This window comes from Perissodus microlepis, chromosome 19 (assembly GCF_051167445.1).
Source record: "Perissodus microlepis isolate ML-2025 ecotype Zambia chromosome 19, ASM5116744v1, whole genome shotgun sequence".
NCBI classification, from domain to species: Eukaryota; Metazoa; Chordata; class Actinopteri; order Cichliformes; family Cichlidae; genus Perissodus; species Perissodus microlepis.
In genome coordinates, this window is record NC_140479.1 from 10,796,677 (window position 1) to 10,813,362 (window position 16,686).

General features: G+C 38.8%; 2 protein-coding genes across 2 annotated transcripts in view; one reads left to right on the forward strand and one right to left on the reverse strand.

Moving 5' to 3' along the window:
- LOC146365527 (calpain-1 catalytic subunit-like) overlaps positions 1 to 1,124 on the forward strand; it is a 14,129-nt gene extending 13,005 nt beyond the window's left edge. Inside the window, exon 17 of the mRNA XM_084915552.1 lies at positions 3 to 1,124. Within this exon, the coding sequence (XP_084771678.1) occupies positions 3 to 29 (27 nt within the window). The 3' untranslated portion in view covers positions 30 to 1,124. The remainder of the gene's footprint in view (positions 1 to 2) is intronic.
- LOC146365528 (uncharacterized) lies at positions 1,110 to 16,686 on the reverse strand. Its single transcript, XM_084914691.1, has 27 exons — positions 16,577 to 16,686; positions 16,165 to 16,320; positions 11,401 to 11,615; positions 11,161 to 11,246; positions 10,891 to 11,018; positions 10,665 to 10,790; positions 10,308 to 10,498; positions 10,134 to 10,225; positions 9,319 to 9,449; positions 9,067 to 9,191; positions 8,819 to 8,945; positions 8,332 to 8,544; positions 7,990 to 8,160; positions 7,654 to 7,800; positions 7,494 to 7,543; positions 7,262 to 7,394; positions 6,944 to 7,026; positions 6,714 to 6,840; positions 6,389 to 6,579; positions 3,864 to 3,954; positions 3,644 to 3,764; positions 3,141 to 3,322; positions 2,830 to 2,985; positions 2,613 to 2,746; positions 2,378 to 2,511; positions 2,192 to 2,286; positions 1,110 to 1,832 (listed from the first exon to the last, which is right to left on the reverse strand). The coding sequence occupies exons 1-27, from the start codon at positions 16,577 to 16,579 to the stop codon at positions 1,437 to 1,439; spliced, it is 3,804 nt and encodes a 1,267-aa protein (XP_084770817.1). The 5' UTR covers positions 16,580 to 16,686; the 3' UTR covers positions 1,110 to 1,436.

Here is a 16,686-nt window from a genome sequence, read left to right on the forward strand (position 1 = left end):
AGTGGATGTACATTGCAATGTACACTTAACCTGACAGAGGAGATGACCTGCAGGAATGAGAACAAAGAAGAAATTAACAAAAAAGAGTTTTTCAGCATGAAAAAAAAAAAATCATGATATGCAACCACTGGGTGAAGGTTTACAGTACATGAACGGGGCAGCAGAGTTAGACTACAAATCTGTGGGGAGTAGAAACTTTACAGTTACAGTACAACAGATAGAACCGTGAGTGTGCAGCATCTGTGATTATTTTACACTGAAATCTTAAATTTTTTACAAAAACTAATTCTACCAGCTGTAAGTTTTCAAGTTCAAAGGTGGTGGTGCTTTAGAAGCGCAAAGTTTGTGTCAAATCATTATAGCCCATGTACTCCACCTTTGCTAAATGCTTCTGCTACTGAAGTTCTTTTTAAGTGGGTTGCTGCATTTTCTTTTCCACTGCTATGATACCGTAAGAGGTTTTTTTTTGATTGTCTCCCAGCCTAGAGTCACGTTGAAATATGCAAAAAGCTTTTGGATGATGTGAGATTAAATTTGATGTCTCGGGAAGAAATGTATTCACTCTTGTGATTGGATAACCTTTCATCTAGTGCCATCAATTGGTTGAAACTTTACTTTGTTATTTAGCTGAGACCATGTGTGCCTGTACGTGCAGCCTTATGGTGCCAGGATATCTGATATGTCTGTAATAAGTGTTTCTGATAGAGCATTTTAAGTGGGTTACTGAATTTTTAGCTTGGAATGGATTTTTTTAATATTATTATCAGCTTCTACACAAAGAAATGATTCAAGCAGCTACGACAAGCATCAGAATTTCTCTCATCACGTACAAACCCCCTTTTTAGATGAAAAAATAAATGAATGAAAAGCATGACATAAAAACTGAGCCTCACTCAACAGAGAATTCACAAATCAATTCTTTGGCCGCCATTTAAAAAACACTCAGATAAAACGCTCTGAACCCTAAACCTTTCATTCTTAAGCTTGAGTTTAAAGTTTTGAATTTACAACAGAGCCAGAAACTATTCAAAAATATGATGGTTGATAGGCGTCAGATATTTATTTGCATGTTTTTATTGATTTTATCAATAGCAATACAGTTGAAATAATGACAGAACAGAAAATTTCTTGGTTCAAAATATAATGTAATTTAGTTTTAAGAAAGATTTGCCAATGATTATTAGAATTTATTAGAAGTTCTTCTTTTTAAAATCCCAGTGTACTATTAAAATATATTAAAAAATAAAGATTACGTCATAGTTTTGATTACATATCAGTTAAATTATTTGACATATGGATGAAGCAGAAATTAAACATTTGAACGGTAATTTGAATTAAATAAAATATTCACCCTCAAGCTATATTAAAAAAAAAAAAAAAAAATCACTGATTCATGATTATTGATTATTATAAGAATGTGAAAGCTAGGTATGTTTTTAGGCTGGTTGTAGTAGCATTTGTAGCACAGCTGTTAGCAGAGCACCCAGCATTATAGTTGTCTGAGTTTTTCCATGCTCCACTTTCCCATTGGTTAGAGAGGAAGTGGTGCTACTAGAGCCTGGTGCTGCAGTGGTGGTGCTGTTGGAGCCTGGTGCAGTGGTGGTGTTGGAGCCTGGTGCAGTGGTGGTGCTGTTGGAGCCTGGTGCAGTGGTGGTGCTGTTGGAGCCTGGAGTTGGGCTGATTCTGTTGCTGATCAGACCCAGATTCAGTGTGTCCAGCTCTGACTGCAGCTGCAGGTTGATCCAGGTCTGAACTACAGTATCATTCTCAAACAGCTTCAGATCAGGTAGTTGCATACCCACGAGGCCTTTAACGTTGCTCACAGTCAAATTCTGTGAATTTTAAATAAATAACAGAAAACAAAATTAGTCTGAAGCTGTTAACACACAAGACAAAGAAGCCAAATATAAATGCCTTCTTTTTAAATATTATCATATTATGTTAAATAAAGAGCATGAGAAATTTGAAAGACTACATATGGTGGTTTATGTTGCCAAAGCACCTAAATCAGGAACTTGGTTGACATTTACATATATCAGCAGCAGTTTAGCCATTTCTTATAAGAACTATTTAAAAAGAAAATCATAGTTTTCATGGCACAACTCAGACATATAATATAGTCACAATAAAGATTAGATGTAGGTGGATATCCAAAAAGTTTTAGTTTCATTTCTTTAACAACTATTCTTACAGCTATAACAGCAGGGTCCAGACTGCTGAAAGTGCTTATGTCCATGCTGATGTTTTGTGTTGACAGTGCTACTATATCCTGCAGAGGTGCTCCACCTATCAAGAAAGGAAATGAAACAGGAAATTAGAAAGCAGTTTTATGAGAAATAGAGAAACAGCTACGCAAACAGACAAAATGTATTCTTACCTAGATAGGGCTTAATCAGCTGGTAAATGATACTGGAGCTGGACCGTTGTGAGCTGAAGGAAGTGGTACTGATGCCATACAGGACTTTCTTCTGCTCAGCTGAACATGATGACACATTCAGAGGGCTGGCATTTCTGTCAAGGGGAAAGAAGAAAGAGACATACAGTGTTACGTGTGCATGACCACTCACATTTGGCAATGTTTTTATATCGTTGAGCTGCAATCTGACACCAACCTGATGCTGTCTGGGCTGATGGTCTGCAGTGTACTGGTGTTTAGTGAGCACAGGTTGGAGTCAATAATGGTCAGCTCAGTGCTGCCCAGCGAGTTTCCAGAAGTGCTCAGATACTGAGTGATGATTTTGTTGCTCTAAGCGACATTAAAGAATAGGTATCATGTAAGAATACTAAGACTATTAAGGATAAAAGTGAAATGAATTCCTCCTCTTATACCTTTGCTGCCTCCCAGGGTCCATCTTCAGCTTTCATTAGAGCTGCAAGGGTGTCAATTTTGGTTATGTTCCACTTGGAAATATCGTCAAGTGATGCCACACGAGACACTGATCCAAGCAACTGGACATCCTGATCAGGAACCCCTGACGGGAATGCCTGCAACAACAGAGAATGTGTAATACTGTGTGCTAATGTGCTAAATCCCAAATTTGAAACAATATCTCATTTGCAAATTCTGCCATTTAATAATAAGCCTGTCTAACATAATGAATGACGTTTTGGCTCTTTTTCAAAATTCCCACACAAAATACCTCATTGAGTTTCTTTAGGATGACAGTCTGGAAACCATTATTGTCCAATTTGTTGCAGATGGAGTTGAGGTTTTCTTTCAGAACGGGAACATCCAGGCAGAGGTCAAACTGCGTGAGATCATAGCCAAAGGGGAAGGCGGAGTCGCTAACTATCACCTGGGTAATGTTGCCCGTGGTACAACCTTAAGAACAATTAGAGATGCAGATGAGAGTGCTGTGCAAGCTACGGTTGCCTTTATATATAAAAGCAAATATAATAATTAAGTCATATAACATTTGAGCATAAAATATGGGTTATTGTGCAAGTCTGTCTAACTTTAAAACCTGACTTCTCTAAGTTCACTGAATCTTTTGCTATCTGTACTCGTACCACTAAAGCAAAGTATTTACATTGTCTATTTATTTAAGTTATACAGTTAAACAATTATTAATCTCCCGCTGACTAATTGTTTTTGCTTCAGTTTGAATAGCTGGTGTGAAAATAAATAAGAACAAGGTCGTACCTGCTCCTTGTTTTGTTGTCTGGTCGCTGATTGCTTGGAACAGCGTCTTGAGCTTGCTTTTCTCTGTGTTTGCTTTCCTCAGTTTGGGCATGAAGGTCTTCAGGAACATTTTCTTTGTTGTCTGTAAAAAACACAAAGGTACCCAAACTGATTTCTAACACAAGTTATTTGAATGAATATTGTTAGACTAAATACTATCAAGCAACGAGAAAAAACATACAGAATGGAACCGGTTCCAGATATTTCTTGTGAAGTAGAGTGGAAGGGGTACGAGGTCCTCCAGTGTTTGCTTGTTCCAGGAAGCAGCATTTCTGAAAATACAGGGAGTGCAGAATTATTAGGCAAGTTGTATTTTTGAGGAATAATTTTATTATTGAACAACAACCATGTTCTCAATGAACCCACAAAACTCATTAATATCAAAGCTGAATGTTTTTGGAAGTAGTTTTTAGTTTGTTTTTAGTTTTAGCTATTTTAGGGGGATATCTGTGTGTGCAGGTGACTATTACTGTGCATAATTATTAGGCAACTTAACAAAAAACAAATATATACCCATTTCAATTATTTATTTTTACCTATGAAACAAATATAACATCTCCACATTCACAAATATACATTTCTGACATTCAAAAACAAAACAAAAACAAATCAGCGACCAATATAGCCACCTTTCTTTGCAAAGACACTCAAAAGCCTGCCATCCATGGATTCTGTCAGTGTTTTGATCTGTTCACCATCAACATTGCGTGCAGCAGTAACCACAGCCTCCCAGACACTGTTCAGAGAGGTGTACTGTTTTCCCTCCTTGTAAATCTCACATTTGATGATGGACCACAGGTTCTCAATGGGGTCCAGATCAGGTGAACAAGGAGGTCATGTCATTAGTTTTTCTTCTTTTATACCCTTTCTTGCCAGCCACGCTGTGGAGTACTTGGACGCGTGTGATGGAGCATTGTCCTGCATGAAAATCATGTTTTTCTTGAAGGATGCAGACTTCTTCCTGTACCACTGCTTGAAGAAGGTGTCTTCCAGAAACTGGCAGTAGGACTGGGAGTTGAGCTTGACTCCATCCTCAACCCGAAAAGGCCCCACAAGCTCATCTTTGATGATACCAGCCCAAACCAGTACTCCACCTCCACCTTGCTGGCGTCTGAGTCGGACTGGAGCTCTCTGCCCTTTACCAATCCAGCCACGGGCCCATCCATCTGGCCCATCAAGACTCACTCTCATTTCATCAGTCCATAAAACCTTAGAAAAATCAGTCTTGAGATATTTCTTGGCCCAGTCTTGACGTTTCAGCTTGTGTGTCTTGTTCAGTGGTGGTCGTCTTTCAGCCTTTCTTACCTTGGCCATGTCTCTGAGTATTGCACACCTTGTGCTTTTGGGCACTCCAGTGATGTTGCAGCTCTGAAATATGGCCAAACTGGTGGCAAGTGGCATCTTGGCAGCTGCACGCTTGACTTTTCTCAGTTCATGGGCAGTTATTTTGCGCCTTGGTTTTTCCACACGCTTCTTGCAACCCTGTTGACTATTTTGAATGAAACGCTTGATTGTTCGATGATCACGCTTCAGAAGCTTTGCAATTTTGAGACTGCTGCATCCCTCTGCAAGATATCTCACTATTTTTGATTTTTCTGAGCCTGTCAAGTCCTTCTTTTGACTCATTTTGCCAAAGGAAAGGAAGTTGCCTAATAATTATGCACACCTGATATAGGGTGTTGATGTCATTAGACCACACCCCTTCTGATTACAGAGATGCACATCACCTAATATGCTTAATTGGTAGTAGGCTTTCGAGCCTATACAGCTTGGAGTAAGACAACATGCATGAAGAGGATGATGTGGACAAAATACTCATTTGCCTAATAATTCTGCACTCCCTGTAGAAGAGGATATTTTCTTACAGTGCTAACTTGAAAGAGGTAGTATGGGCTACAAAATTTGGTGGCATGGCTACTAGGTATACAAAGTCTAGTATATTGTATAGTATATGTATTATACAAAGTCCTCAAAATGAAACTGGCAAGTTTGTGCCAATGAATCAAGGTTTATGACTTCATTTTAAAAATAAGGTAGGAGTTAAACTTGTATGGTGCAGCTAACTGATAGCTCTACAAAAAATATAACTGAGTTACAGAGTTGTGCTTTTGGTGCAAATTAATCTCTGCATAATAAAATTATTGAAGTTTGCATATGAATTTCCTTTAAGAGCTGTTTGGTTTCTAATTGTTGTCTGCTCAGAGTTCCTTAGCCCAATTTCAAAAGGCCGATGACTTAGCTTAAAAAAAGCACAAAACTCCCCACATCTGTAATCAAACGCTTCTGCAGTCTACACCAGCTCTCTATACCGGAAGCCACAAAATTTAACTGTTTTCCTTAGAGGCTAAATCAGAGGATTATGTAATGGATTATATAGCTTAATCTGACTCAAGATACAAGATTAAACAGCAAATCTGTTATATAACTTATCTAACTCCTCTAAGCCTGGAAACTTTGTAAAACATTGTTCCCAGAGTGGTTGAAGGTATAATATCGGCACGGCAAAAACTGTGATTGGCTCATGGCTTCCCCTCAGATGTTCAGATATTCTCCTTTTCAGTAACAAATCAATCACACTGCAAATACGAACACAATTGCCACCATGTTTGATGTGTTTGATGTGTGCATGATGCACAACAGCATTAACAAAACTACTAGTTGTGTTTTTTAAACTCCTGACAGAATGACTTGTTTTTATCATTGTACCCATATTGTGTTGTTCCAGACAGCAGCAATGTCTCCATGGCTGCCACCTGGCTGGCAGAGAAGTCATTGCAGGCTTTAAGTTTCTCCAGGATGAGAGGATCTGCGTTCTGTATGTAAGACCCATCCAGAGTGCAAGCCATGTTCCCCAAGATCTCTATATTCTCTCTGCTCAGGCTCAAGCCATTTATACCCTGAAAACAGAAAACAGGAAAATGCTGTATTTAAAAAACTGTGCACGTATGCAACCTTATCAGTGTCAGAGTGTAATTCATGCATTTATTACCTTTAGACATATACATGTAAAAAAAAAAAACCCATCACTCACCAAGCACACAGTGGCTTCACGGAACAACTGCGAGCCCTTATTCAAGATTTTGGAGGCCACAGAGAAGTCTGCCGCACCCAGTGCAGAAAAGTATGACCTGCAGTTGCCTTTGTTAACATTTTTGCTGCTGTTTTTAGAAAAAAAAAGAAAGGTAAAATCAGTAATTCTTCTTCACATTAGTGACGCATTTTAAGGTGAGTGCAAGAAAATGCTTGGAGACACCTAATCACCTTAAGTAGAGAAGCATGTCTGATGGATAATCTGTAAAGTTTTGTGAGATTTCTCCACTCAGCAAGTTGAGCATGCAGGTTAGCTGTAGAAAACAGTGTGGGGAAACAGAGGATTCCTCAGTGATATGCAAGTAAGCTGTTTCTAACACTGAAACTGATGATTTGTGGATTATCCTAACTTTCAAAAGAAAAAGAAATCCTCAACCTGATGATTTATGTTTCTGGTATTTCATATCCATATAACCTACACATCTTAATTGTTAACTTCATTTTAAGAGTCATAGTAATATTATTAAATTCCTTTCTAGCAGATGTTACCTGGGATTCCTTTAACTGCACTTTGGCTCGGCCTGACCGGGGCCTACAGGCCCTGATTAGCTCCTTGGTCCTGAATTGTGTCATTTTCTGGGCAGAAGTGCAAGTGAAGCCTTGCAGCACTGAGGGAGAAAGCCTGCGGGGAGGATTGATGAACACCAGAAATAAATGATAAATAATCCCCTCTTCAAAATAAACCTACAGGGCCAAATAGTTATATGACTTGTTCACTTACTGCTCAATGTCAAAGTTTGTGTTGTCAAGGACCCCAAAAAAGATGGCAGCCTAGAAGAACAAAAAAAGAACAAAAGTTTTGTACTATTATCTGTAACATCGACTTTAAAAAGTCATTTTTGATTAATAATGCTATTGTGTGTATTTAAGAAAATGTTAACCTGATCTGGTGTCCAGGTTTTTCTGTTGAGCACGGTGATGTCTGCAGATTGGCCAGAAAACACCAACAGGGATGGTGGGATCTCAACTGCCATAGCATCTGGCACATTCAGCACCACTTGTGATGGATTTGTGTCCAGAGAAATGATCTACCAGGTAGGTAAATGCATTTAAGATTAAATGTAATGAGTGGAGTAATAATATCATGGAATACAGAGTTAATATTGATATCAAAGTAATTCTAATATTTAAATATCATAATGCCAAAGATGAATAAGCTGATGTCCTCCAGATCATAGCATTTACTTTATATTGTCTTGTGGAAGCTAACGTTGTACCTTTTTGACGAAGGTCATTTGGACAACACTTGGGGCTGCCAGCATGTTGGAAACGAAGGTGGTGCTCTTGGAGACGCTGAGTAGCACAGAAGCGCTAGTGTTTTCTATTGCTTCTGAAGGAAGTCCAATAACAAGCGTGCCAAGGGATGCCAGGGAGGCTTCGCTGTTGATCTGTTAACACATTTCAAGTTTTTGAAGCCTCATTGTCTAAAGTGGTAAGCATCTTAGAGTTATTTTGTATTTTGTAAAACCTTACTGGATTAATATATAACATCGTTAGGCACATGCATTTAAGATCTAACATGGATATCGGGTATATTAGGTGGACCTGAAGGGCGTTACCTGGAAGCCTGAGGCAGTAAGGGTTTGGATGATTATTGAGGCCTGATCTTGGCTCCAGGTACTGATTGAGCCCAGGGTGGACAAAGAAGAGATGAGCACTGATGAGGGAACTGAACTGATCTGGCTGTTACTCAGACCTGCGCTGGAGCTTCCAAGAGCTGTAAATATCTGTGGTGTAATTGTCTTGATGTTGGATGCCAAAGCAGCAGAAACCTTTCAAAATAAAATATCAAAACATGTGTAAACAGGAGTAAATGCAAAGAGAATTATGTCTGATAACATAGTTATTAAGTACCAGAGTTATATGATTAATAAGGGACCAATTTTAACAGAGTTAAAATTAAGATGGCCTTTGCGAGAGAGCATACTGTTCAGAGTTCAGTTTTTTTTGTTAACATTTAGCTCAAAACCAGCATTTACAACGATGAGATTTATGGTTGGTTTTTGCTAGAAACAATTCAACTCTGTTTGTTTTTAGGGCTGGTACCTCAGGGTCCTGGGTGCCATTGCAGAAAGTCTTCAGATTGTCTAAGATAACCATGGTTTCAGCTTCAGTCATAGTAGTATATGCCAAAGGTGGCACCGCAGAAGAGCACAGGAAAAAGCCTGGGAGACTGAATGAAAACAGATTTTTAACTACAAATACAGAATGACTACCACTGAACTGCTAAATTATATGCGGTGTATGGTTCACATAACACAGTTTGCTGTTTTTGTCAGGCTGGTAATACTTACTTGACCGGCTTGAAGTTCGGATCGAATGCAAAAAGCTGTGTGACATAGTAGTTGGTTACATTTGCTGGGATTGCGTTATTGTTGAAGAGTTCCAGGTTGGCTTGGTTCTTCAAGAACACTTGAAACTTTAAAAATTAAGAAACAAAACAGGTCAATAATACTGATTTCTGTTAACCATGTTAACATTCCCACCAAAATCACGGACTTTGTATTTTGCTTTATTAACTGTGCATATGTGATCTCTGGAAATACCTGAGCGGTGGAGACAAAGGTGGTGAGGTCATCCAGAGTGATAAATGTCACAAAGTTCCCAATGTTACTGACAAACCAGGCAGTAGAGTTCAGTGCTGCATCACTGGCATTGTAGCATCTGGCTCCAGAACCTGTGGAACCAAGAAAAGCAGAACACACAGACAATAAATAACTTGTTAAGCGATCTCCCCTTATACGAATCGACATCAGTTTTGGCATCACGTGGCTCAAAATTTAAGACCACCTACTCTTTTCACTCAGCAAGCACACTGACTTTAGATGAGCCAGAAAAGACAAACAGATGCGTGTTATGTGCACTTTATGTTTGGTAAGGTCCACGCATGTTACAGCACCTGCTTCGTCCCACTAAGTTAGCACATACATGTTTCTTCTCTGTCTGGCAGCTGCTATTATCCTTTGGGGCTGTGTGGAACATGTATGCCTACACATATCCGCTAATGCAATAAGTATGCAAGGAAGGAAGGTGTTTGATATGGTATATAGATCAAAATGTTGAAGCAGATTCAAACCAGGAGGAAACATGACTGCAGTAATCATTCCACATAAACTGTAAACCCCCTCTTAGAAGTAGATTCTGATCTTTTTCCACAAATGTAAATTGATGCAGCTAGGTGCATTTTACAAACTCTTTGTGGATAGTCAGGCAGTATATTTTTAAAAGAATGTTTACCCATTTCATATAATTTGAAAAAAAAAAGACAAGCAGACAGAGTTTTTAAATTCCTTGAATTCCACACACAGATGTATACATACACAGTGCTTTTACAACACTTTTGATCATTAATACATCTTACCAGCACTCAAGTAGGTCTTGATGGTGGTATAAACGTACTGCTGTTCAAACTCAGAGCTGTTGTATGTGAAGTTATTTCCCATCACATAGACCCTGTTGAAAGGAAAATTATGAAAAATGTGGTCATCATGTAATTAATTCACTTATCTTGAGACACAATGAAAAAGAGACTTACAGTTTCTGGAAGGCAAAACATGAGGCGTTCTGCACTTCGTCGGGGCTGATGAGGCTCTTGCTGAGGAATCTAAGATAGTTCCTCAGTCGTAGGTCAAACCATAAATTAGCCTCAGCTCTGCTCCTGCTATTCAGCGCAGAAGGCCAAATACAGGGGAGGATCACCTTCTTTACATTGTCTTGAACATCCTCCTAGGGTAAAACACATACGTTTTCACATGTAATGACAAACTGAAGTAAAACTGTCAATTTAAGTGACAAGCGGTATTCTTGCTTCAATACTGCTAAGGTCAGTATACATTTTGTGTGAAGCCAATAATGTTGTATGTAAAACGGAGACAGTATTTAAGGGACATACAGTCTCAAGGAAGGCAGAAGTGTTGTTGTAGTTGTTGAAGATGACACAGATGTCAGTACTGTTACCAATCACATTGGGCTGATTAAGGAACTGGCCGAGCTCTGAGGTGCTGATGGTATCCAGAAGCTGGAGAAAAATTAAAAAACAAAACAGAAAACATCATTTAATATATTATATTAGTGCACAGGTGTGTGCTATTTTATTTCCTTATTTATCTATTTTTTACCTCTGATTTCTGCATTGGTGGCAGGAGTGACACAAACGTGGACAAATCTGGAAAACCAAAGCTGAGGAAAGTGTTCCTCAGATAGACATAGAAGCTTCCACCACCGTAACACTTGAGTGGTGGTGGACCTGTTTTTAACACAAAGGAAATCACTTTTTAAACTAACACTGATTTGGTTACACATGTCACATCTGAAGAACAAACAAGCGAAAACAAAACAGTAACTTTTGTCACAGATGTTTTTCATTATTAGCTTTTGAGTTAACAAACCTTGAAGGAAGACAATGATGTTTTTGTAGATCTCGCTTTGGGTGCTGCTGCTGAGTGTTGTGGTCAATGTGTCCAGCAATGCAAACCTAAATTCAGACAAATTGAAAAAAACAATTATAGAAATATCGATCAAACGCCACTTCATTTGATCCAGAATCCTCCACATAACATTTACCCCAAGGTGTTGTTGATCACAGCAAATATACAGCAATTTTTAAAACTGAGTGTACAAATTCTTACATCTCTTGGCTGCTGTTACAACTCCTTTTTATCCCGATGCTGAATAAGGGTGTCACCAGGCTGGAAGAGAGGTTGGTCAGGAGAGGGCTCAGGCGAACTCTGAGCCATAGCAGGAAGTCTCCATCACTGACAGTTGGAGATGACAGATTTCCTCTGTTGAAAACTGCTTCAAGGAATGCAGACTTCACTTCCTGTGAGTAGTTAGCTGAGTGGACCTGGGGTGAAATTACATAGCATGAGTAAAATGCTTTCAAGAAAGTAAAAAGTATCTGAATTTGAACCATAATCCAGCTGTTAGTTTTGAAACACAGCTGAATTTTAATAACCTGTTTTTCCCCATTGTGTTATTCAGAATTACTTTTTTAACTTTCAACGTCTGGCTTAGAACTGTTTACAAGTCAAAAGCTTAAACTGCAGCTTACAACCAAAAGATGGTGTGGAAACGCTGCACAGAAGAAATGGCACCAGTTTTTTTTTTTAACTAAAACAACCTGTTTTGATATCTGAACAGCACTGTCTGACAGAAATGATCATAACCTTTTAACACAGAGTTGTGATATATACATTTCAAAGATTATATGTCAGGACCACAGAAACAAACAACCTTCTCCTTAACTTCCTTGATGGTCGTGCCAAGCCTGTCTTTCTGAGAGTGGTTTCACAACAGTTAATCACATATTCACAATTAATTCCTAAACCAAAGCAAGTATGTGTGTTGCCTAAACTACAAATATAAACTAAAGATACAAAGGCACACTGATGCCTACACTAACCATAAAGCAGCAGACAAAAATAACTACTTACTCTAACGATTGTGAACAAATGTAAAGCCTAGCTGCCCAAACCTAAGCCCCGCCCCCAAACAAAAAAAACAAACAACCAAAAACACTTCCCTGAGGCTGCAATGAATGGATGAATGAATGAATGGATGACAAAACAAATAAATAAATAAATAAAACGTTGCCTTAACCTATCTAAACCCAGATTGAAAGGCAAAACTAGCTATCTAAACGAACTGCCAAGAAAGGTAAGAATTGAGAGGTCAAATGTACTGCAACTTAAGAGAACAAGAACAAATACACATGCCACAAAAGCACAAAAAAGACAATAAAAGAAAATTAAAACACAAAAGACGTTAAAGCACAAGAGAAATTTCTCAAAAACAACAGAAGTGTTTTGGGGGAGAGATTAAGGTGACTGAACAGCTGCGGAAGTGAAAGAAAACAAAACAAAAAACTGGGACGAACTAAAAAGAAGAGGAGGATTCTTCACTATTGCGAGGGAGAAAAACATGTAAGGAAATCTGTGTTTTGATCGCATGAGTCATATACTACTGCAGATTAGTAATGCGCGAATCATGAACGAATCGTTCTATACTCGAGAATCACTTTACTGACTCGTGAATCATGATTCACAAGCCCAACTGACTCATCCCTGTTGTTGTTAGCAAACTAATTTCATTAGTAGAAATATATCTAGCTTATAATTAAAATTGTGTGGAAAAAACAACAGCCAGTTTCTTAACAAAAACATTTCTGCTCTGAACTGGAAGAAAAAACCCTGGGTAGAAAGCTCACATCAAGACAATAGCTCCTCGGTTCACAGTAGCATCGCTCTGCTAACATGCTAACAGCACATTTGAGTTACTCACCCCCTCCCTTCCTGCACTGAATCGTAGCATAAACGAATCACTCACCCCCTCCCTCCTGGCTCACAGCTTCTTCTTCTTGGTTGGCAACCAATGTTATGGAGCATTACCGCCCCCTGGCACACAGCTCAGTGGACATTTAGATGAGAAAATATATATTTGACACATTTGAGGAAAATACTAATAAAATAAAAATAAATAAAATAAATGTTCCCTTTAGAAATCTTTTTTTTTTGCTCTATAAAAATAGTTGTTTTTCTTTTTCAATCACTCATCTTAGCAGTAGGATTTACATGAAAAGAGAAACAAATTAAGTTTGAGTGAAAATGTACATGTTTTGCACTCTCTGGTCAACTGACTCAGTGACTCAATGACTCAAAAAACTCGATTCACTTTGGTGAGTAACTCATTCAAACTCGATTCAGTAAAAAGAATCGAATTTACCATCACTACTGCAGATACATATTTGGTATTAGCTGTTTCTGCTTAGATTGGTCGTGTCCAAATTCATGGGCTGCATCCTCCTGAGGACGCATTTGTAGACCGATTACGTCACAGCAACGCACCGAAGGGTGTCCAAATTCGTAGAATCCTCCGAATGCAGCCAACAAATGTGTCCTCCTTTTCCCCGAATTTGAAGGATGGGTCAGGTGTTTCCTCCGTGGCCCACCATATCCCAGAATTCATAGCGTGGCCCAGCCAAACTCCAGTTTCCGGCAATGGCGGCCGCTACTAAGTTTTAAAATTACTCTTATTAATCTTTATGGGTCACAAAATAAACTTTTAACATATTTTCAGGCGAGAATGTGGGTGTGTAAACTTCAAATATCTGCTTGATTTATCAAGATATCGCATATTTGCAAAAGTGCTTCGATGTTTTCAGAGACGTCTGTTACCCACCAGCTCGATAGCTAGCCGAGAGCTCGAGGGTCACTGAAGCCGCTGAGAACAGCACAACTCCCGGCACATCATTTTCAGATCACTGCGGACTTTCGCTACTCAGGTTAAATATATAAGTCACTTAGACAACCTAAAAATTTTATTGTTTGGCTTTTTTCAGTGTTTTATTTGTTCGTGAGTCAATCGGTTTGGCTGAGATTAAAGTTATTAGATTAGATTAGATAAAATAAAACTTTATTAATCCCCCGGGTGGGTTCCTCCTTAGTTTTCACACAGCTGAATAAACGTCAAACAGAAAACTGACTAAACAGAAGTGTGAGATGGTCGAGAATTTACACCAATGTCCTGTTATATTTTAGATAGCAAGGAGTAGATGGCCAAGTTTATTAAACTCCACCGAGACAGCGGTGACGCTAATCAGAAGGCTAGACCGTCCAATTTCACAGCTGTTTACTTCCGGCCTACCCGACCTTCTGAGGACCTGGCCCACGTAGACCGCGAACGCCGGGTCCTCAGGAGGATGCAGCCCATGAATTTGGACACGACTATTGTCAGTTCCACAACTGTTCCGTCACTTTATTCTGTCCCCAAAAACACTTACCTTGTGTTACCTTTAAGTCATTTATGTTACCATATATAGGTAAGCTAACTGTTTTAATAGTAGGCGTTTGCTAGCCACTATTAAAAGCAAGTGTCCATTAAAAAAGCTAATGGTTTGAAATTACTTCCAGTAATAATGCAGTAACAAAGTGTCACAGCAGTATAGAGATTGAAAATGTGACGTCATTCAGGGGTAAAACCGCAAAGGATTCTGGGAACTCGTGGCAAGAGGTACTAGTGCACGCAGGCTTTCAATTGAAATTACATTACACAGTGATAAAAAGAAACACAAAAAATGGCAAGAAGCTGTTGTATTATTAACTGCAATAGCCGGTCGCATGACAGCCACGGGAAGCCGACGGGTAAAGAGATCGGTTGTTATCGGATTACGTCATTGAAGAGAAATTGTTCAAGCCATGTTTCCGAAGTAACAAAGAGCCGACGGATGGCCTGGATTGCAGCCATTTGAAGACCAAATATATAACGTCCCAGAACACTCCAGCTCACATGTTAGTCTGCTCCAAGCATTTCCACAAAGGTAAGTGTTTTGTAGTAGTTAATACGTCATTTTTCATAACATAATTGGTGATATAGGTTACAAGCAAGTCTGGCGCTGAACAGAAATTGTCGCGCTTTGCTCCTTTGTTTATTGTGCATAAATAGTGAATTATCCTGACACAATATTGCGTTTCGCTTCTGTTATTACCATGGTACATTGACAAAAACATATACTTTTATTCACAGGATAAAACGGGTTTTTTTGTATCACTAATTGCCCAGTACGATTACAGCATACAATATTATTGTCACTGCTACATTACTGTAATGCGAACCAGAAATTATTTCCACTATTAATTAATTACTAATGAGCTTAAAGGTCCTATTAATAAACGTTTAACGAATGTGTATTTATGAAGACGATTTGTGAGACTGGTAAACTTATGATACGTACGATGGTCTTTCGTTCTACACGGTGCATTTCAAGGTCCTGTACCCATCCGTCAGTAAACTGTACCTGGGCTTGTTGCAGTGACCTGAAGTTACTAAACTTCATGAGTGTATGCACTCACTCCAAGAACCGTATAATTATAAATATGAGCGTGGTGAAAGTTGGGCAGCACGCTAACGTATTTTGTCCATTCTGTGTGCTCGTAAGGGTCTTACCCTTTCACTCCTTTGATTTTTTCCTGGTATCTTTTCTTTGACTTTTTATCAAGTCTGTCTTTGTACGGACCGGCATTGTTCTCCTTCGTTTTGTACATAACTTTTTTGGGGGACAAAGAAAAAGCAAGAAGGCATTGGAACCGGAGAATGAACGTTTTGCGGTGCTGCAAATGCTTGCGTTTGATGCATTGCTTTAAATGTTTTGCCACGAGTACCCGGCATGCAATGCGCGAAAGTCACGTGGTCTGTCAATCTCTATAGTAAGTAAGTATACCTTTCAGCATGACTATACAGCAATAGTCATGTCACTGGCAGTTTTTAATTTTCAGTTTCTACACAATTTCAGCATTAACCTGAAAAAATGCAGCTTTTCTATTGAGTTTAGTGTAGTTTAATTCCTGGGGGAAATTCCCCAGCTTTATTCAGAAAACTAAGAAAACTATGATGATTACCTTAATAGCTGGTGAGACTTCATCAAAGAAAGCGCCAAAGTCAAAAGGATTGATGACTGCCATGATGTTCATTACATCTTCCTTGCTCTTTAGCTGGGAAGGAGTTGCTGCAAGGTTGACCACCTGACTAAGAGTGAGCAGATCTGCTATATTCACCTGGAAGATACAACCAGCAATTCAGTAAGAAAACAAAAACAAGTTGGCATATGCCTACATTTGTTTTCTTCAATTCACTGAGGGACACTATATGTTTTTCAGTTATTTACCTTTAACCCTCTAAGGTTAATTCATCATAGGGGGTAACCCCACTCTAATATTGCTGCACACCCAAAACATTTTTTTGGATGTAAAATATTCTAGAATGTTGTTTTACTGTTCTCAGGGAGGACAAGAACTAAAATTTATGGCTTACCATGGAGATGTTGAAGTCTTTGAGGTCAGAGTATGATGTATATTGGACAAATGGACCCAGATTTGCTTTAACCCATTGGGCATCACTCTCATTTTGTTGCCTGCAAGCTA